Below are 22,815 nucleotides of genomic sequence, written 5' to 3' on the forward strand. Positions count from 1 at the left end.
ACTGTGGTGGGCCCTGCGGGTCGCCTGCCCAGATCCCTTCTGAGCCCTTCTACTAGTTCTGCATCCCCATCCCGCTCCTTCGTGTGTTTTGTGGCACCTGGCACCATCAGAGACTCGGGGCCTCCTCAACCACCAACCCATATTCCAAGGATTCATAGTGTGTGAGTAAAAAAAACCCCAGGGTGGGACAAACTCTGAAATGCAGCTGATGTTCTAGAGCTCAGAGGGGCCATGCGGAGCCGGGACTTCTCTGAAAGTCACCCTCTGGTTTGGTTTCTTCTCGGAGCACTTCCTTAATAAAGCATGTGCAACTCAATGGATCAGCTTGGGGGGGAAACCAAGAGCAGACAACCACCCACTGCATGAAGTGCTTCTCAGCTTTTCTCCTCCAACAGTCCCACCCGGCTTCAAGAGGCAAACAGACTCAAGACCATGAACCCAAGTTTCATCGACAGATGATATTTATTGGCAGAAGGGAACTTAAGGGAACATTAAAAACGCCGAAGACAGCTCTGTTCAGCCCAGAGCAAAACTACTAAGAGATTCCAGGACTCACTTTACATGTCCTCTTTCCAACCCAAAGTCTTAGGCGCTTGGTGCCTCCAGGCATCTCTCACATTCTCCTCTTATGAAGGTAATGAGCCTGTTCCATCCAGGTCCAAAGCTTGCCTTTTTATTCTCACATTTATTATGCCCAAGATCTTTTACACTAAGAGGGCCATTTTGAAGAGTTTCAGGAACTTGAGACAGTGAATCATAAAATAAGAGCAGGATACTCCAACACAATATGCGATCCAATCCTGCTTATAACAAAGGAGTTGCAGAGCCAGGATGGGCAATGGAGAATGTTCTTCTTTCCCAGTGACAACCCTTGGCTGCTTTTACCCTCGTGGTGGGGAACCTATGCAGCCTAATGTTTGGGAGACTCTCCACTGGCCGCTGTTTCTCCTTGGGGCAGAAGTTCCTCCCATCCAAAAGAAAACCTCCAGATGGAACTTTCCCCCAGAGGGCAGGGAATGAATAAGTAAAATCCTGAATGAAATCATCCCACCTGCCCCCAAGTATCCCCCACTTGTGACACTGTTTATAACGCCAGAGGCATGGCTCATTATTTGAAGATTGTTAGAGATGTGTGGGTTTCTTTTCTCTCTTTTTTTGGTGGCATGAGTAAAACTGGCAAAACCACAGGTGCCTTCCCCACTACTCTACATTGTTAGTGTCCCTGGCTCCAGCAGATAATACACAAGGTTTCATCATCCTGGAGATGGCTGTGGGGAGGTGAAGTGACTTCCCAAAGTCATGCAGAGTTTGGAATCAGAATTCCGCTCTGTCACAAGCTAGCATGTTAATAAATCTTCTCCAGCTCCGATTTCTTGTGTCTCTTTGATGGCATCTGCAGGCAGGGTGATCTTTCTGATAAAAACCAGCCAAAGAAGCTCCTGTTGCTTCCCTTTGGTTCTTCCTCAAGGCAGGGGGACCAGAACAGCCGCATCCACCCGGCCCCATTTCCCTCCGCTTCCCCTTCCGACTTGATTATCCAGGCAAGTGGGATTGTAACATCGTAGCCATTGCCATAGTAACAGAGCTTGAAAGATGCCACGCTGCCCTGGAAGAGATGTCTTGCTGGGTACCAGGAAAGAGCCAGGGATGTCAGGCAAAGGAAAAGGCCCTGGCTTGATAGCACATGGGGGCAAACGTCCTGAAACTACTAGGGATGGGGTGGGCTTGTTATTACTGGCCGAGAGCAAGGTGGCAGCCAGTCTCCCACCATTTCTGCTGGGGCTTTGTTGTTAATCTGCTCACGAGCCACAAGACTGATTTCTGTGTAAAGCCACTGGCACCAGCCCATTGTGCAGGGGTTGACAGTGAGTGAACAGAGTGGGGAGAGGGTTAGGGGCAGGCAAGATTCCAGAAGCTTCTAAGTGATCACCTGTCCCATCTTGTCCCACATTCAAAGCAGGGAGGGTCTCACAGGTGGAGAAGCTGTTCTGTTATAGAGATCAGCAGCTCTGCTATAGAGATTACAGACACCCTGACTGCTACTGCATTCTATGCCACCACCCTGGCTTGTGGAAAAACCCGTAATGTGGATCGTTCATTTTGCTCTCAGGGCCACCAGGGGAGAAGGTGATGGCCACAGGCACTGTAGACAAGCTGAGACCCAAGTGAGGGACAGGAGAAGAGCAGAAGGAGGAGGACAGAAATGAAGACAGGTGTGGTGACCCAGTGATATCGGCATCGGGACCAAAGCTGGCCATTCCTGATACCCAAATGCGATTGAGCATCCCAGCCAGAACCCAGCAAAATTGCAATTTTAAAGACCAACTCTTTCCACGAATTGAGCCACAGCTCGATTTCCAGAGCCAGCGCTCCCTGTTGGCATCCTCAGTGGGGCCCAAACCAAATGTGCTATGCACCTGGGCCACGGATGGGCATCAGAATCACCTCTCGTGCGCCTAAAAAGCCATGTCTGCTGGGCCCCACGCCCGCAGTGTCTGAGCAGCGGGTGAGCATGGTGGTTGAGAGGGTGGGCTCTGAAGCCAGACAGAGGGTCCACCCCTGCTAGCTGGGTGACCCTGGGGAAGTTACCACATGGAGCTCTGTACCTCAGTTTCCTCCTCTGTAAAACAGAGGAAACAACAGGACCTCCACCCCAGGGCTGTTGAGAGGATTACAAGAGGTCATCCAAGCAGGATGCTTAGCTGGCACGATGGGCTTGGTACACTCAACTATTGCAAGGACAAGGTGGGGCCCGGCACTTGTATTTGGGAAATGCTCCACAGTGATTCTAACCTGCAGACCTGCACCGCCTGGGGAGAGGCAGTGATGTCCAGGCCCTTTCCGGGGCGCAGCATCAGGTCACCAAGAGTTAAAATAACACCAGGCAGGACCTGTCTATCACCGGTCCCTTCCCTTGGAGGGGGCAGGAGACCCACGCGGGAGGAGGCCAGATCTGAGTCAGGAGGCTTGTAGGGGAAGAACGGCCGCACCAGGGACGCACACACTGTGCCACAGAACGGAAGAGGAAGGTGAAGGTCGGGAGGAGAGGACAGGGGCCTGGCTTAGGGAAGGAGGTGGAGAAAGGCAGGAGGCACGATCGTAAATGATTGAGGCCTGTGTTCCAGGAAGTCCGCAGAGCCGGACCCAATCACGTGGGCCATCCATCGGCTCCCACAGTGTGCCTGGGAGCTGGGATTCCTCGTCCCTCAGCCCTAATACACCTGGAAGTGTGCCGAAGTGGCCCCGTCCTTCCAGCAGCGCAGGGTATCCACGGCAACTGAGCGGCAGAGCGGGCAGGTGCGCTCCCGGTCCAGCCAGAGGCAGAGGCACTCTTCGCAGAACACGTGCTGTAGGGACAGCAAGCAGGACGATTGGGGACACTGCAGCGAGTGTCTCCTATGTGCCGGCCTCAGTCCCAGGAGCTGGGGACACAGCAGTGAACAAAACAGACGGCCCCTGCCCTCGTGGAGCTTTCACTCTACTTGGGGAGATGACTGGCCCCATGAATCTCCAAAATGTAGAGTACATCAGTGATAAGTGCTGAGAAGAAAAGCCTGGGGGAAGGGGCTGGGGAGTGCTTGGGAGGGCTGCTGTGTTCAGCAAGGGGTACCAGAAGGACTTTCACTGAAATACTGACATTTGGGTGAAGACTGAGCCTTGAGGATCTCTGGGAAAGACTGCTACAGGCAGAGGGAATGGCTTGTGCAAAGGTCCTGAGGCAGGAGTATGTCTGCTGTGCAGCTGAGCCTGGGGCTGGAGGGTGGGAGGTGGGGGATGAGGTCAGAGAAGCTATGGAGGGATACAGATTGCATAGGGCTCTGTGAGCAACAGGAGGCCTTTGGCTTTTATTCAGAAAGAAGTGGGGAGCCTTGGTAGGGCTTTGAGCAGAGGAGTGACCTGAAGAGGATTTGCATTTTAAAAAGATGCCTTTAGTTGATGGGTTGAGCTCTGTTGAGAACAGAGCTCAGGAGTTAAGAGAAAGGCAGGGAGACTGGAAATATCAATGAGTTCTACTACTTTCTGGCCATATCACTTGGACAAGTGACTCAGCCTCCCAATGCCTCAGTTTCCTCATCTGTAAAATGGGAGACGGTCAGGAGGAAGTGGAGGGAATCCCCCCTTTTTCTAAGTAAGCTCAATGCCCAACGTGGGGCTTAAACTCAGGACCTCAAGATCAAGAGTCACATGCTCTACTGACTGAGTCAGCCAGGGGCCCCCAAAATGCTGCTAAGAGTACTCCACTCATAACAAGATTGCTTCACATTAAAAGTGCTTCGACATAACAGTCAAAGGCAGTGTACAATTCTCAGTTGGAGCCTGGATGGGGGGAAAACCCTAGCTGTGCAGGATATTTTGAAGACAGGTGGAGAAATCTGGATATATACCATATATTAGATAATATTTTACATCAATTTTAAATTTCCTGGGTGTGATGGTGGAATTGCAGTATGGGAGAGAACGTCCTTGTTCTTCAAAGGCGAACACTGTAATATTTTCGGATGAAGAATCAAAATGTCACCAACTTATTCTGAACCGGCAAGGGGGGAAGACAGTTACATCAAGAAAAGGCAAATGGAAAATGTTAATGATTAGTGAATCCAGATGACAGGTAAAAGGGTGTTCATTCTACTATCCTTTTGCTCTGTGGCTTTGAAATTTTTCAAAATAAAACCGATAATTTAAAATGGTAATATGAAAATCCCAATACAATGTTTCTTAAAAAGTTTGAAAAATTAAAAAGGCACTTAGAACAATGCCTGGTCAATAGTAAGTGTGTTGTCAATGTTGGCTATTATACAGTAGGAGTTATTATTACATTATATCTATTTATTGTTTATTATCTGTTCCTCCGTGCCAGGCTGTAAGCTTCTTGTAAACCCACTCCTAGCACGGTGTGCAGTAGGTGCCTAACTGTAAACAGTGTTCTAAAGGAGAACTCCATGATGCTCTATGCAACAGGGGACCAGTCTGATGCAGGGGGTAGTCCAGGAAGGCTTCCTGGAGGGGGGCACGCTCGTGTTAAGGCCTGAAGGATGTTCAGCAGTTGAATGGGTGAAGGGAGGGGATAGGACAGAGCATTCCAGGCAGACGGGAGCAGCTGTGCCAGGCTCCTGAGGTGGGAACAGCACTGAGGCACTCAAGGATGGCCAATGTGGCTACAGCAGGAGAGCATGGGGAGTGGGCGGCAGGAGGTGAGCAGGCCACACAGAACCTTGAAGGCTGTGCCTGGACTCTCACCGTGGTCTGGAGGGCAGGACCCAGTGGTCAGCAGGACCAGCAGCTTCTTGGACTCCCACCCAGGTCACTCAAGGCCCTGCATAATGGTGCCCTCTGTGACGTCCCCCACCCTCCATGCCTCACTGTTTCCTGCAAGTCTAAGTGCTGACTGTCCCTTCCCCTTCCAGGTTCCTCCTGGGGAGGGTGTCTCTCGCGGCATCACATGCACGCCTCTGGAATGATCCGTAAACTCATCTGTCTTGTTCACTGCATTAAGGGCTTCGGGAGGGCAGGGACCACCCTCCCAACACGGTTCTGAGCACGTGGCAGATGCTCAGGAAGTGTCTGCTCAACGAATGAATGAGACTTAACCTTGTTCCCCGGGAAAAGGAGGTAGTTACGGAGAAGAAAGCAACACAAGCCCTGATCACGGGAAACTCAATACCTGAGTCAGGTGAACGGGAAATGAGCCAGCTTTTCATTCCTTCCTTCAAAAAAACATTCCCTGAGGCTTTCGCACGTCTCACTCAGTGGTTCTCAAATGTTTTGGTCCCAAGACCCCTTTACAGTCTTAAAAAATCACTGATGATCTCAAAGAGCTTTTGTATATGTGGGTCAAATCTGCCTATATTTCCTGTATTAGAAATTGAAACCAAGACTACACAAGCACACGAAAATGAAACCAGGGGGTACCTGGGCCACACTTTGAGAACCACTCTTCTAACTGCTCATTTACCATTTGCCCTGTCATTTGGGTGGTAAACTTCATGAGGGCAGCGACTGCGGTTGTGTTCCCATAGCCCAGCCCCGAGCCTGCACAGAGTAGGGACTCTGTAGATGTAGCTGACAAAGGAATGCCTTCCTGGGTAGGTCAGGTGGGAGATTTTGGAGATACCAGCATGGTTAAGACCTGGCCTCTCCCTTCTGGCCAGAAGGGGCCCCTTGTGGGCTGGGAAGTGTAGGATCGGGTGGGTTTATGGTCAGTGGGGAAGGCAGGTGGCACCGGGTCATTAATGGTTCCCTGGCTGTGCATCCTGGAGCACGGAGGCGGGTGAGGAGCCCCTGGGGTCAGATGGGCCACCCTCCCCTCCCCCTGAATTCCATCCAGACTCCCCGAGTCTTGCTCAAAGATTCGGAGCAGGTGGGTAAAGTGAGGGCTAGGGACAAGAGCCCCCACAAGCACAGAAGCTAAACCCCCATGCGAGGGAGGAGGCTCTGGATGAGGGGCAGCTCCCAGCCCAGCATTTGGTGTTCGGTGTGAGCTGAGAAACAAGGAAGCAGCCAGGCCAGGTCTGGGCGGATTGTTCAGGTGAAGAGTACAGGTAATGATCATGGGCCCTCTCCCTCATTGAGCACAAATGCTGTGCTAGGCACCACTCACGTCCTTTACATCCAGTCTCACGACAGCTCCCAGACCAGCGAGACTCGGAGAGGGAGACCCACCAGTGCAAGGGCACACAGCTGCTAAGCAGTGAGGCTGGAATTCAACTTCAGGGACGCGGTAGGCTGACTTTGATTATGACTCCCAGCGATCTCCTCCTCCTGGGATTCAAATCCTGTGTGGCCCTTCCCCTCCCCCTGAGTGCGGCTATGCTTAGTGACTTGCTTCAAGCCAATGGAATACAGTAAAGAGGATGGGATGTCACTTCTGAGATTAGGTTACAGCAGATGGGGCCTTCCCTCTTGCTCACACTCTTTCTTGGGCTTCTCACATGTTCGTTCTGATGAAGTCAGTGTGACAAGGAAGCCGGGGTAGCTTTTGGCCACACCAGCCAGTGAGGAACAGAGGCCCTTGGTCCTACAGCCCACAAGGAACTGAATCCTGCCACCCACACATGACTGAGCTTGGAGGCAGATCCTTCCCCATGGTACCCTGGCTGGTGTCCTGACTGCAGCCTGGGAGAGACTCTGAAGCAGGGGACCCAGCTGTGCTGGGTTGCTGGACTGCTGACTCATGCAAACTATGAGATGATAAATGCTAGTTGCTTTCAGCCACGGAGTGTTGGGGTCATTTGTTAGGCAGCAATGGGTAACTGATACAAGAGGTGTCTGCCTCCATAGCAAATACTCTAACCCATCACATTCTATTTATACTGGTCACACATGGAGATGTTTATAGCACTCGATTGTGAAAATGACATTACTGAAAGTGGGGCTACTATCAGATAAGGGACACACACACACACACACACACACACACACACACACAGCCCTAACCACAGATCCTCTTGAATCACATACACCCAGCCAGCTTTGTCTAGATTTAGAATTAAACACTTACACTGAGTATTGGCATAACACGCTATGCTTTTCAGAACCCACGCACAGAATACACGTCATCTCATTCGACTGTATCGAAGAGCCTGCAAGCCGCTCAGGGCAAGCATTTTCGTTCCTGGGTGACAGAGGACATGGGGGGTCAGTGCCGTAAAGAAACATGTTGCTAGGAGTTGCAAAGTTAGTGCTGGGATGCTGTGGGTGCTCAGAAAGCACCTGACGCGTAAATGCATGGATGGAGGAGTCAGCAGAGGTGCTGAGTGTGATCCCAGCTCGGCTGTTCGTTTATTCCCTGGAGGTGATGCACACAGGCTGAGCTCCGCAGGGCACAGCATGCTCCTAGGAATTTCCGGGCAAAGGGCTCTAATCTTTTAATGCAGCCTTGAGGACATCTCAGAGCAAGAGGCCACATCCTGGGGGAAAGGTCCTGGCCTCTGGAATCCAGGGCTCTGGGTTGGAATCTGGTTTTGCTGCTGAGGAGCAGGGGGGCCTCAGGCAAGTCTGTCCTTTCTCCTTGCCAAGCCCACCTCTGTCTCTGTAATAGAGGGTCACTGTTTGCCCACAAGGTGTCTGGAAGGATGGAAACAGCACAAAATCAACAGGAGTCATCATTCTCCTGCCCTCTTTCCTTTACATTATCAATATTCAAAACAAAACAAACTCATAGTGACCAAGAGCCAATTGCACTCTGACTTTTCTCTTTGGAAAGAAATCTTTTAAATAAGCCAAGTTTCTGACTCTGTGTTCAAAGTGCCCTTTCCTTGATGCCCCATCGCCTGGCAGGAGGCATGCCAGAGATACGTGGGGAGTGACTAGCTGGGCAAATGCATCTGTCTGAGTGGAGAGCTCTCTAACCTCTGGGCACGCCCAGGGTCTGCCTGACCAGCTTCCATTGACAGTCTGTTTCCCAGGCTCAGATGGGGGGGGGCAGGGAGGGAGGTGGGTCATGTGCGTATGACACACTGTGCTTAATTTGATGTCCCTTTGAAGGAGAGATAGGACGTTCTTTTAGCCTGGTGGGCTCTTCATCTATCCACTCATTCATCTGTCTTGTTCATCTATCCAACCATCTATCCATCTACCCATTCATTCATCTACCCATCATTCCCCCCATCTACCCATTCATTCATCTACCCATCCATTCCCCCCATCTACCCATTCATTCATCTACCCATCCATTCTCCCCATGTACCCATTCATTCATCTGCCCAACCATTCCCCCATGTACCCATTCATTCATCTACCCAACCATTCCCCCCATCTACCCACCTACTCACCCACCCAGGTGTCCAACAATTTTTCCATTCATTCAGTCACCCACACACTATACCTCTATCCATGCACCTTGGTACTCATCTATCCACCTGTTCGCCTGGCTACCATCCATCTCCATCCCAACCATCCATCCATCCATCCATCCATCCATCCATCCGTTCGATATTTACTGGGTCAGTACGATTCTCATGCTAACAAGATAGACACAGTCAGTCACCACTCTCAAGTTTGCCAATGCTTTGGCAAAGAGGAGACAGACCTTACACAACCAGTTGCCTGATTAAGTAGATGACAACTGGGGTAACTGCTATGAAGGAAAAACACAAGGATCACTGAGGCCATACCGCTGGGAGCACCAGCTAGTCCCGGGAAGTGGAGTCAGGGAAGACGCTGAGGAAGAAACACTTGGCTCATTCATTCATTCAAAGGGCTCAGGAATGAACGAGGCCCTGTTGCCTCCGGAAGTTGTCTCTGGCAGTCCAGGCCCAGCTCCCGGCAGCAGAGCGAGCCTGGCTTGGCCAGGACTGTGGGCTCCGACCACCGCCGTATGTGGCCGGTGCTCCTAGATCTGGGACAACCCTCCCAGGAATTTGAATCCAGCTTTGGGAAGACGTTGTGACACCAGGAGAGGAATGGGAGAGAAGCAGACACACAAAGGCTGGGAGAGATTGCCAGAAAGGAAGAAGCAAGATTTTCACCTTGACATCATGTTCAAGTAATCGCTGCCACGGAGAAGGCTATATAGATGGCTCTGAACCATATAAAAAGATGCTCAAGTGTGCTCATAATTAGGGAAATGGAAATTCAAACTGCACCGAGATCACGTTTGTCACCTGTCAGGTTGGCCAGGCTCAGAAAAGGTTGGAACGCGCAGTGTGTTGGTAAGCGAGGGGAGCAAGAGGTCGGGTTGCACTCCGCACTGGGAGCGTAAACGGATATACGCTTTATGAAGGGCAATTTAGCAATATCTGTCAAAACTGGATACCCTCTGACCTTGTAATTCCACCACTAGGAATTTATCCTACCAAGAGCTTGCACATGTGTGAAATGGAATGCGTGCCAATAAGAGCCGATAGGGATTGAACCCTGACCACGTGCCAGGCATAGCACTAAATGCTTCACTGACATCAACTCATTTAGTTCACTCGATGGGCCCAGGTAGGTGCTGTAGATCTCCCCACTTCTGACCTCTCAGGACAGCCACCCTTGTAATTAGAGAAAATTATAAGCTACTAAATGCCCATCCATAGGGGAATGATAAAACCAACGGTGGTCCATCCCCAAAGGGGGACAACATGCAAAGAAGGGGCAAAGACGAAAGATGCAGAACACAGCTTGGGGAGAATATGCTACAACAGAGGTCTTTCTGAAAAATGACATGTGTACGTGTGTGTGTGTGTGTGTGTGTGTGTGTGTGTTTGTGTGTGTACATATAGTGTTTTAATTCTATAAAGCATCTCTCTGAAGATATAAAGGAAACCAGGGAGCTGGGGGGAGGGTAGGAGGCCAGTCACTGTTTTCCTCTCTGTATCTTTAAAAAAATAAACTTTTAATTTTGGAATAATTTTAGACTTACATAAATGTTGCAAAGCTAGTGCAGAGAATCCTCAGTTAGCCCCCTAAGTTTCAATTCCCCCAATATCATCAGCTTGTTTTACTTGCCTTACTTTTACATCAAAGCCAAAACCCCACTGAGTCATGACTAACTACCGAACCCCCAAAACTATCTGGATTACCTCAAACCAGTTTTCCTACTCATGTCCTTTCTCGGTTCCAGGCTCCAACCCAGGTCCCACGCTGCACAAACCCCCCATGACTCCCAACTCATGAGATCCTCAGTTCGAATTTTGAGTCATGCAAACATATTCTCAATTTAAAAATAAATAAGATGCAAAAAAAAAAAAGGAACTTCCTAGCATTCCCCCAAACAGCAAAAAAAAAAAAAAAAAAAAAAAAAAAAAATTTGCTGATGCCAAAAAAGGACCTCCCCTCCTGCCCTCTGACCCCCAGGAGTAGGGGGTGGTGGTTGCCGAACAGGGGAGCATCCGTGCTCCCATTCTTACCAGTGTTCAGGCTGTGCCTCCTGCAAAAAGCCTTCCCAGCCTGGAAGTCATCGCTCTCTGTCCTGGTCCCCCAGGATCCTGCATGAATCTCTCTTACACAGCACTTATGACTGCCTGCCTTGTTTCATAGTTATTTATGTATGTGTCTGTCTCCCCAAGGAGGCCGTGGGCTGCTAGAGCAGGGAACAGGGTCTGTGTGCCCTCTGTCTCCCCTCCCCGGTATCTGATAGGATGCTTTGCCTCATATACATCTGCTGAACTGACATCTTAGCCCCTGATGTCAGGAGGAGGAGTACGTTTAGGGAGCTAAAAGAGAGTAACCAGTACTTACTGCTATGGGTTGGTGGCCCACAATTAATAACGAAAACAAACGGTAATAGTAATTACAGTGATGATAAGAATTTTAACAAGAGCCATTTTTATGGATGACTAATTCCAATTTAGCTCTTTCATCGATGATCTCATTTAATCATAATCATAGCTCTATGAGGTAGGTATTATGATGTCCATTTTATACACGAGAAAAACCAAGGCTCAGGGAGAGGGAGTGATCCACCCTTGCAGGGTCCAGAGTGCTGCTGGGATTCCCACGCAGACTATTCTGACTACACCATACTGAATTTTTCATTTTTGACGCTTGACTGATAAATCCAGGGCTCAGAGAGGGGAAGGAACCTGCCCAGGACCACCCACCTAGGAAGAGGCAGAGCTGAGATCTGAACCCCAGGTCTGATCTGACTCCAGTCTTGACCACGCTGTTCCCAAAGACCCATCCCAGAGCCCCGAGGTTTGGTCAGGGGAGAGGCGCATGGGATTTCTGCTCGGGACACGGCCCCAGAGGTCCCCCAGCCTCCGTCCCCTGATGGCTCTGCCCAGCCCTGCTCACCTGGCACATGAGGATCAGAGGCTCCCGGAACTCAGCCTGGCAGATGGCACAGATATCGCCGGCTTCCGTGCACTGTTGCCCAGTGGCCCGGACGCCGTAATTCTGTTTGAGGGAGGGGAGAGAGATAAGGCCAGCTGTGGACCCTCACCGGAGCAATGCCCTCAGGAGTGCTGTGAGAGCCCTTTCCAGCACCTGGTTCTTTTGCCTTCAGTGGGCGCCATTTGAAATCTGCTCACCTGAGAGGTGCAGAGAAGCTTCAGAGCTTTCCTAACTCCGCCCACACGACCACAGATGTCGAATGACTGAAAAGAGAGGGGAGTGATGGCTGAAAAGTCTCCCAGGGTTGTTTAGGATCTCTCTCACCACTCCCGATCAACCCCCACCGATCCCTCGTCTTTGACGACGAATGTTTTTAGGACACTCTATCCCATTCGGAGCTCCTCATTCCCCTCAGTTTTGCTTCGCATTTGTCTTGCTGTCTTATGTCGATAGGCTCCCTTGCTAGCTGGCCCAGGATAGCAAATACATGACATACATCCTGCCTCTTCCCCGTGCCAAGCCCAGCACAGGCATTGCTAATTGATCACAGCACTCTGCTTCTGAGCCCAGCCAGCACCCCAGTGAGGTACTGCCAGTCGATCAGAATCAGCAGGCAAGAGAAGCCCCAGTGGTTTACAGGGCATGGATGGCCCGGCTAGTCCTGCTGGGAGAAAGGGAAGGGAAGAACACATTCCCCCAGGATTCTCTAGAGCCAGAAACAGAGAAGGGAGAAGAAAGAGGAGAATGTGTTTATGGTTAGGGGGGAAAACCCCGATTTGCACCCAGGAATGGAAACAAGTGTCAGGGGGCAGTGTCGTCTATGGGTAAGAGCTCTGGGCCCTGGAAGCAGGCTGCCCAGGTTTGACACCCGCTCTGTTGTCTTCAGCCCAGTGACGCTGGGCAAATTGCTTCTCTCTGAGCCCCCATCTCCTCGCCCATAAATACAGGAGTAATAATGGAAATATGTGAAGGGAGAGTATCTGGTGAGCTTTATGGGCAAGAAATTAGGGTGGATTTAACTGCAAAAAGGAATGAAGTATTGATATATGCCACCATGTGGATGAACTTTGGAAACATGATGCTAAGTGAAAGAAGCCGGCCACAGAAGACCACATAGTGGAGGATTCCATTTATGTGAAATGTCCACAATAGGCAAGTCCATAGAGACAGCAGACTGGTGGTTGCCAGTGGCTGGGGGAGGGTAGTGGGCGGGAATGGGGAGGGACGGCTTGATGGGTACAGGGTTTCTTTTTGGGGTGATGAAAATGTCTTAGAACTAGATGGTGGGGGTGGTACAGCCCTGTGTACCTGCTCAATGCAACGGAGCTGCACACCGTAAGATGGTTAGTGGTTCATTTTGTGTTGTGTGCATTTTACCTCCCTTAAAAAAAAAAAAAAAAAAAAAAAGGTTCCAAGCTCCCCATTTACCCCCAAGGCCCAGCAAATGAGTGGACCTTCCTCAGGCCAGCCCCCCAGCCCCCAGCCCACCTCACCTTGCAGAGGCTGTAGAGAACAATCAGGACCCCTCCTAGGAAGTAGCTGTTGGAGGAGTCATCTCCCATAATGTATTTATACCACAGCTGGATGGGGACAAGCGATCGGAACAGCTGGCTCAACTCCTCGATGACCAGATAGAACTTTCCCTGCAACCACACAGAGAGCATCAATTATTATTAGCTGTAAAGGACCCGAAGGACCCAGCCGGGGGTCCCCCAGCCTGGGCAGTAATGACGTTCCAGGTCACAGGCAGGCCATTAATCAGCTTTGGAAAGCACTCAGACCTGCTCCTAATGGGTTTGCGATATGGCCGGGGAGACGTGGCCCCTGCCCGCCGCCCTCACCCACTGCCCACCAGCGCCGAGGAGCAAAGCTCTGAGGATCACATTTCAGGGAGGGAGAAACTGGACACTTCTGTTGGAGGGTTGGAGTGTGGGTCACTCCTTGGTGCCTGTTGTGGCATTGGGGGCACCGTCCCTGGCCCCACACACAGATTGCTCTTGTCTCGAGGGCTGACCCAGGCGTCACGGGGGGCCGGCCTCTGGGGCATGGGCTGGATGGCCAACAGGAAGCAAGTAAGGGCAGGCCTAAAGGTGGAGGGGGATATGCGTTCTCCTTCCCACCTCCACCACCTACAGTCTGCAAGGAGGCAGGGGACATCTGGGCAAAGGAGATGCATTTGGGATTCAGATGGGGCTGGGTTTGAAGCTTGCATTGCTGCAAGCTCATGGGCCCCAGCTTCCTCATCTACAGAATGGGAACCACAACTCCTATCTTATAGGTTGCTCTGAAGATTCACAGAGAGCATCTAGCACTGTGCCTGGCATGGAGCAGTACTCAACCAATTCTATTTCCCTTCCTCCCTTTGCCCTTGGACAAGTCACTCCAGCTTTCTGTGGCCTGAGCTATAAAATGAGATGAAAATAACCCCACTCTGTTATGTCTGATAAATTTAAACATGTACCTACTTATGACCCAGCATCTCCACTTCTATGTATGGACCCCAGAGAAATGAAAATATGTCTGTTTATATGCAAATGATCATATAGCAATTCTATTCATAATACCTCCAAGCTGGAAACAGCCCAAAAGTCTATCAGTGGAAGAATGGATAAACAAATTGTTGTATATTTATACAATAGGATACCACTCGGCAATAAAAATGGACCAGATGACAGATATACACAACAACGTGGGTGAGTCTCACACGCATTATGTCCAATCGAAGGAGACGGTTATAAGAGAATATATATTGTACAAATCTCATTTATATGAAATCCTGGAATACGTTAACCTGTTGTGAGAGAAATCAGATCAGTGGTTGCCTGGGGTGAGGAGGACTGACTATAAGGGGCATCAAGGAATTTTGGGGAGTGATAGAGGTATTTTATAATGTGATTGGGATGGTAGTTACACAAATGTATATATCTGCCAAAACTCATTGAAATAGGGGCGCCTGGGTGGCTCAGTCGGTTAAGCGTCTGCCTTTGGCTCAGGTCATGATCCCAGGGTCCTGGGATTGAGACCCGCATCAGGCTCCTTGCTCAGCAGGGAGCCTGCTTCTCCCTCTGCCTCTGCCTGCCGTTCCCCCTGCTTGTGCTCTCTCTCTCTCTCTCTCTCTCTGACAAATGAATAAATAAAATCTTTAATAAAAAAACTCATTGAAATATACACTTCAAATCTGCATTTTTGGTATTTAAATTACACCTCAATAAAGCTGATTCAAACAAACAAACAAACAAACAGAGAGAGAAGCAACCATCCCTGCCTCAGGCACCGCATAGCCTTAAAAATGTGAATAGCATTTGCTCCAGCAATTCTATTTTTAGGAATTCATCCAAACAAAATAATCCAGGATATGTGCTGAGATGTGTAGGAATGGTCACTGCAGTATTCTCTGTAACAGTACAAACAGACACAAGTAAATAAATGTACAACAAGAGGGTCTGGTTATGGTGGAGATCTATAATGGAAAGCCGTACAGCCATTCAGACATTATTCTGAAAAACAGCAACTTGACTGTGAAGAAACCCAGCACATATCATGTTAACCAAGTGATCAAGGTTTACACCCCCAGCAGTAAGTTGTATGGACAGCCTGGACCCCCTGACGTGATGGACTGAGAGGAACATAGTTATCACCTCCGTGGTTATTCTGGTCAACAATGTATACAACCTGAACTGAGCCATGAACTAATAAGAGACACATCCAAATGGAGGGTCATTCTGCAAAAGAAATGTCCAGCACTCTTCAAAAGTGTCAAGGTCACAAAAGACAAAGTCAAGATCAAGGAACTGTCAGGTCGGAGAGGATTAAGGAGATATGACAGATGAAGGCAATGTGGGATCTTGGATTCGATAATCTCTGGACTATGAAAGAGACGTTAGTGGGACAACTGGCAAAATCTGGTAAGGTCCGTAGTTTTCGCTAATAGTAATGGCAATGATGTTAATTTCTTGGCTTTGTTAATTGTACTGTGGTCATACTAGATGTTAACATTAGGGGGACCTGGGGGGACGGTATGTGGCGCGACTCTGTACTATTTTTGCAACTTTTTTTTAAAGATTTTTTTAAAATTTATTTATTTGACAGAGAGAGACACAGTGAGAGAGGGAACACAAGCAGGGGGAGTGGGAGAGGGAGAAGCAGGCCTCCCGCGGAGCAGGGAGCCCGATGCGGGGCTCGATCCCAGGACCCTGGGATCATGACCTGAGCCGAAGGCAGACGCTTAACCAACTGAGCCACCCAGGCTCCCCTTGCAACTTTTCTTTAAATCTAAAATTTCAAAATGGAAAGGTAAAAAAACCATCCTGGTGAAGGATATCTATTGACTCAAGGAAATACTCAAATCATAGTTCTGAGTGGAAATGTGCCCCATAAACACAGAAATATTTATTTTTTTGTGTGTTTTCCTGCCTTTTCCATTATTTTCTCTCTCTTTTTTTTTTTTTTTGTACTGAGCATATATTTACATTCGAGGGGAAAAAAGGTTATAAAAACACGTTGCCTATCCATTGAATGGGTGATGACTGGGATGAGAATAGAGACTTCCTGTCTACCCTGCTATATTCCATCTTGATAGGCCTAGGAAGGGGGCCCCTTGAAGCAGATGTGCCCACATCTGCTAAGGACCAAGGAGGGGCATCCAGTTGTCCACTCACCCCAATGCCTGACCTTTGTGGCGATTTGGCTGCGCCCCTGTTGTAAGGGCCCTCTATCCCCTCCAGACTCCCACCAGTCCCTGACCTGGCCCCTGGACATATCCCCCAGAGGGGAATGCTGGTTCCCTCTGCAGCCTGTGGGAAGGTGGAGGTGACTGGGGAGCAGAGATGTGGGGGGATGGCCGCCATGCTTGTTTTATAAGCCAATGGTGTGGTGGGAGCAGGAACAATGGTATAGCAGCTCAGCAGATGGCTAAGGCTGCTCAAGCTCTGTCCATGTCCTGACAGCAGGCCCCGGGCTCTGCTGAATACCCATGTTGTGAGCTTCGTTTTCCTGCACCACCTCAGTCTCAGAGGCCCCATGCTCTCAACTGCCCTCACCCAGGGTCGCTCAACTATTGAATGTTCCATCTCATTCTGCGCCAATAGCCCAGTCTCTCCCAACGTCCAACCTAACTTGCTTTTGTCGCTCCTCCTTGAATTCAGTGAACCTCCGGAGAACGCTCCTTTCCTTTCTTCCTCACCTCCTTCTCTCTCATCCATGCATCCATCGATGTGTCCATCCTTCTTTCCCTCCTATTCATTGATGTCCCTCCCGCCACCTGCCATTACTGGACAGCCACTACTTACCAGACACAGCACGAGGCTCTGGTGATACTAACACGATTAAGACCTCGTCCCTGTTCTCAGGGAGCTCACTACCTAATGAGTAAGAGAGACACTAGACAAATTATTTTAATATAGTGTGGTACAACTTGGCTAGAGCTGAGCACTAGGGGGCCCCAGAGCTGAGGTATGGGGTGGGAGTGGAGCGGAGAAGTGATTAGGTAAATCCTTCTAAGACCTAAGAGAAGGTATCATCCAAGCTGATCTTGAAACGCTTGCTACTCAAAGTGTGGTCCCTGGACCATCTGCCTCAGCACTGTTGAGGAGCTTGTTAGAAACGCAGAATCTCACACCTCACCCTGGACCTGCGGAAACAGAACCTATAATTTAACCAGTTTCCCAGGTGATCTGGGTACATATTCAAGTTTGAGAAGCACTGTTTTAGTGGATAAGTGAGAAGCAGAATGATGAAGGAAATGTGGGGAGGATGAGGAAGAACAGGTGTTCTAGAAGCTCAAAAGTGACAGAATAGACAGTGGCCCCATGCCATCTTGGTAGGCAGCCTCCTACTCCGTCTGCCTGGCCTCAAGGTGGGGGAGGACATGACCACCTCATGAAAGGTCCTATGTCCCTGTGTCTCTGGAAACCCCTGTTGGCTGGCATCTGGCTAACTATGGGGACAGACCCTGCTGTCCCCTCTCAGGCAAATCTTTTTTTTTTTTTTAAAGATTTTATTTATTTATTTCAGAGAGAGAGCGAGCAAGCGAGAGAGCACAAGCAGGGGGAGCGGCAGAGGGAGAAGGAGAAGCAGGCTCCCCACTGAGCAGGGAGCCCAATGCCAGCTCGATCCCAGGACCCTGAGATCATGACCTGAGCCGAAGGCAGACGCTTAACCGACTGAGCCACCCAGGCGCCCTGTCTCTCAGGCAAATCTTGCCCAACCAGCCTGGCTTGGCTGTTAGGGGTGCAGCCTCAGGAGCCAGACAGCCTGGGGTCAGATCCTGTCAACCACCCCCTTCTTACCACTGCTTTTATTCAGCCTTGGTCACTGTCTTTGGATCCCCAATTGTCAGGTTCCATTAGCTGTGGGCGAGTTCCCTGGTCCAGGCCCCAAGCTTCCTACTTGCCCACAAGCGGGTCTAGATCAAGGGTTGGCAACGTTTTTTGGCAAAAGGCTAGATCGTGAATACTTTGGCTTTGTGGGTCATACAGTTTCTGTCACAACTATTCCCCTCTGCTTTTATAGCACAAAATCAGCTATAGGCAACAGGTAAACACACAGGCATGGCTAAAGTTCCCAGAAAACTTTATTTACAAAAACAGGTATCAGGGTATATTTGATTTGTGGCCTATGGCTTGCCAACCCCGGTCTAAAACGTCAGAACCTGGAGAAGTCAAACCATGGTGGGAACTCCAACACATCCCTAGAAGTACCAGCTTCTTGGCCCTTCCTTCAGTTTCTTCAGTATACAGACCAAGCTCTTCCTCTGCAGATGGAACACCGTCCCCTGCTCTCTGGAGAGTGAGCTAATACCTATTCACTGTCCAGGCATCAGCTAACTGTCACGTGCTCTGGAAAGACTTCCCCAAGTCCTTAGTTACATCCGGCGCTCCTGTCATACCCACTGAATCACTCCTTCAGAGCATTTCTCACAATAGCTACAGAATTATTTCAGTGTCTGTCTCCCCCACCAGACGGTGAGCCCTGTAAGCGCAAAGACGATTTGGATCCCGGTCGGTCATGTTGCCAGCATCTAGCAGAGAGGAGATGCTCGTCTCGTGACTGGGGACCTTTCTGAGGCTAGAGATTCCACCCTCATTCCTCACGTCAGCTTCTCAAGTTCGCTGATGGAGAAGGAGAGCTGGAAGAGGTAACTTCTCTTTAGAAGCTAGCAGCAATGTCACAGACAATGAAATAAAGGGAGTGTCTGCGTGGCACCATGCTAAAGGTAGCAATTAGCTGCTGGGGGGGGGGGCACTTGAAGAAGGAGATACAACCCCCAGGGAAAACTGGGCATATCCCAGTGAAACCATCTCTCTCTAATTAAGCTGCTTTGTAATTCCAGGTTTCTTAAGCATGTTATTTCTGACGACCACCAAATGGAATGTGTGGTTTCTCTGGGGTGTTGGGGAGCAAGGAGAAGCTATCAGATTGTGAGCCGTCTGTCCCCCACCCCCCCCCACAGGACTGGGGCACGCAGAGTTCTCCGCTGGGATTCTGATAAAGGGGGTGGGAGCGGCAGAGACGGGAAGGCGGGGTCCGTGCCGACTTCCTACTGCTAGGATAAAGGGGGGGGACGGGGACACGCAAAGTGAAATGGGAAACAAGGAAACAGCAGAGGGCTGACGCTGGGAGGGGGTGGTAAATGAAGGCGAATGGGCTGCTGAGAAGCAGGAGAAATGAACAGAGGAGGAGAATTTTTGAGAATGCACCTATGTGGGAAAGAGAATTTGAAGAACTCTGGGGGTGAGGAGGGAGGGGACAGACATCTTCGGATAGTGTTAGCAGCGTAATATATAAAGAACAGGTAGACAGGGATGAAAGATCTTTTACAATTCATAATATTTATGCAGCTTTGCCTGTTTATGGATCTCTTTCGTGCACACTTTCTCACGTAGAGCAGCAGGACAGCAGAGCAGGTAAGGGAATGGGTTTTGGGACTCCAAGGTCAGCTCTGTACCTACTAAATTGGTTGATTTTAGACAATAATTTAATGGCTCTGAGCCTCAGTTTCTTCATCTGTAAATGGGGTTGAACACACACACACACACATACACAGTGGTATGCTGCCAAACCAGGTTTCTGGAAAACAAACAAATAAGGCCCTGATTTGTGTGTTTGTCAATTTCTGTGGCATAAATACTCCCACAAGGCCCATTTCAAGCTGCCAAGAGTTTAACACCTGCTTGCAAGTTTCTTGAAAACTTAACCATCGGCTCTCGCAAGCCAGGGCAACCTGCCTCCAACACACCATGGGGATTGTGTGAGGATCAAATGAGCAAATGAACCTAAGACCCAGTTACCCAGGGAGGCCTCTGTATGTGACAGGAGCTAGCAAGGAATCTCAGGATCATCTGAGGAGATGGGCAATATTAATGCCAAATTCCTCTGGAAATGAGAAATGTCAGGTTCAAGAGAACTAAGGGACATCAGAATGAGACTGAAGAGCCCAGGCCCTGTGATACGTGGCAACCTCCACGGCCTTCCTCTTTGCTTGCCCTTCCTCTTCCAGCCACGGCTTGTGAGAAGCCCAACTACAAGGAGAGACCACGTGAAGAGGTCCTATAAAGAAGGAGAGGCTCTGGGGCGCCTGGGTGGCTCAGTTAGTTAAGCACCTACCTTTGGTTTGGGTCATGATTCCAGGGTCCAGGGATGGAGCCCTGCATCGGGCTCCCTGCTCAGCAGGGAGTCTGCTTCTCCCTCTGCCCCTCCCCTGCTCATGCTTGCGTGCTCTCTCTCTTCTCTCTCTCTGAAAGAGGTAGATAAAATATTTACAAGAAGGAGAGGCTCTGAGACTACAGGTAGGAGAAAGCAGCAAGGCACCCAGCCAACAGTGAGAATGCCGGTCTGGGATACAGGAGCCTGGGCACATCATTGCAGCTGCTGCAGCTGCTGCATCACACCTGTGAGTGAACAGGCCATCTCGGAGGGTCCGGCCCCAGCAGACACCACGTGGAGACCAGCTGTCCCTGGCGTGCCTTGACAGAACTCCCGACCCATGGAATCCTAAGTGATAATATCATGGTAGTTGCTTTGAGCCAAACAATACAAAACAAAACACAACCAAAAAAACCAAAAGCATTCATCTAAGCATACTTAGTGGGTGCTGTGGATTGAATCAAATCCCCCCCAAAATTCCTATGTAGAAGCCTAACCCCCATGGGATGGTATGAGGAGGTGGGGCCTTGGGAGGTGATTAGGTTATGAGGCTGGAGCCCTCAGGAATGGGATTGGTGCCCTTATGAGAAGAGACACGCTCGTTCCCTCTCTTTCTCTCTCTCTCCACCGCCCCCTCCCCCCCCCCCCATGTGGGGACACAACAAGAACATAGCCATCAGCAAGCCAGGAGGAGGGTTCTCACCAGGAACCAAATCAGCCTTGATTTTGGACTTCCAGCCTCCAGAGCTGTAAGAGATAAATGCGGTATTTTATTAGAGCAGGCTGAGTGGCCTGACACAGCTGTCAAGTAGCCGGCCTGGGTTTTGGATGCAGGTCTTCTGTTCTATTGACTGGACAGCTCTGCCACTTTCTAGCTGTATACCTCTGGCGAGGTACTTCCTTTCCGTGTGCTCAAACCCCTGAGATCATCTTGAATGTCCTCTCTCCGATAACCAATATCCAATCCATCTACGAATCCTACTGGAAACAGCTCTTTTGCCTCTGCTTGTCCTTCTGTACTCATCCTTCTGTGGTTTTTTTTCTTCACCCGGTATCTAAAATGAGCTTTTCAAAATATAAGGGAGATCAAATCAACCCTGAGCTTGTACCTGTGAAAATCTGTCTCACTCGGAGTGACATTTGAAACCCTTGCCACCTCTTCCAGATCCTGTAAGATCTGCCCCCTGCCCACACGTGTGATGGGACTGATGGGGGACAGCCAAGCGCAGTCCTACCTTAGGGCCTTTGCACTTGCTCTTCCCTCTCCCTGGAGCCCCCTCCTTCCTGAGATCTGTCATTTGGCTCCCTCACTTCCCTTGCATCTTGGCACAAATGTCACCTCATCGAGAAGGATCACAGAACGATGTACATAAAGCAACACCCCTGCGCTCCCTCCCCACCTCTCCCTGCCACTCTCCACCCTCTGTATTCTGCTTGCTTTTCTTTTCTTTTTTAAAAGATTTTATTTATTTATTTGAGAGAGAGAGAGTGAGAGAGACAGAGAGAGAGAGACAGAGAGAGAGAGAGCACGAGCGGGGTGAAGGGCAGAGGGAGAAGCAGACTCCCCGAGGAGCAGGGAGCCCGATGTGGGACTCGATCCCAGGACCCTAGGATCATGACCTGAGCCGAAGGCAGACGCCTAACTAACTGAGCCACACAGGCATCCCTCTTTTCTTTTTTAAAGATTTTATTTATTTATTTGAGGGAGAGACAGTGAGTGACAGAGAAAGAGCACAAGAGGGGGGAGGGGCAGAGGGAGAAGCAGACTCGCCACTGAGCGGGGAGCCCGATGTGGGGGACTTGATCCTGGGACTCTGGGATCATGATCTGAGCCGAAGGCAGTTGCTTCACCGACTGAGCTACCTGGGCGCCCCTGTATTCTGCTTTCATTTTCTTTATTACACTCGCCCTCTGACAGAGTCTATATTTATGAGAATGTTATCCTCTGAAATACAGGCTCTGTGTCTTTCTGGTACCACTGTTTCTGTCCACAGAAGCCAGAACGGTGCTTGGCATCAAACAGGATGCTCAATACACCGCCCCCCGCTGAATGAAGAAGTGGGCCTCGGTGTCCTCATCTATAAATTGGAGGTACTAATAACATCCCTCCAAGGGTTGTGATGTTCGTAACAACAAATATATACATTGAGGGCTTTTTACTTGCCAGGCGCTGTTCTAAGCACTTTGCCTTAATTCATTTAGTTCTTATGACAACCTAGGAGATAGGAGCTATCATTACCCCTATTTTATAGAAGAGTAATCTGGGGCACAGAGAGGTTAGGTCACTTGCTCAAGGTCACACAGCTGGTAGGTGGCAGAGAGAAAATTTGAACCCAGACAGGCTGGCTCCAGAGGCCAGTTTAAAAATCCTTCCTGGTCAGAAAAATAAGTCACATGTGGAAAGAGCTTAAAACA

General features: G+C 49.8%; 1 protein-coding gene across 2 annotated transcripts in view; it reads right to left on the reverse strand.

The window, feature by feature from the left end:
- Window positions 1-443: 443 nt before the first annotated feature.
- The window catches only part of RNFT2 (ring finger protein, transmembrane 2), a 68,725-nt gene continuing 46,353 nt past the window's right edge, over window positions 444-22,815 (reverse strand). For both annotated transcript variants that reach the window (XM_088019287.1, XM_028116636.2), the window contains 4 exons: window positions 13,251-13,400; window positions 11,955-12,020; window positions 11,719-11,820; window positions 444-3,347 (listed from right to left, as the gene is read on the reverse strand). In XM_088019287.1, coding sequence (XP_087875413.1) covers window positions 3,213-3,347; window positions 11,719-11,820; window positions 11,955-12,020; window positions 13,251-13,400 — 453 coding nt within the window. In that variant the 3' untranslated portion in view covers window positions 444-3,212. The remainder of the gene's footprint in view (window positions 3,348-11,718; window positions 11,821-11,954; window positions 12,021-13,250; window positions 13,401-22,815) is intronic.

This window comes from Eumetopias jubatus, unplaced genomic scaffold, assembly GCF_037043125.1.
Source record: "Eumetopias jubatus isolate StellerSeaLion01/CBP00866 unplaced genomic scaffold, mEumJub1_p1.0 scaffold_16, whole genome shotgun sequence".
Lineage (NCBI taxonomy): Eukaryota > Metazoa > Chordata > Mammalia > Carnivora > Otariidae > Eumetopias > Eumetopias jubatus.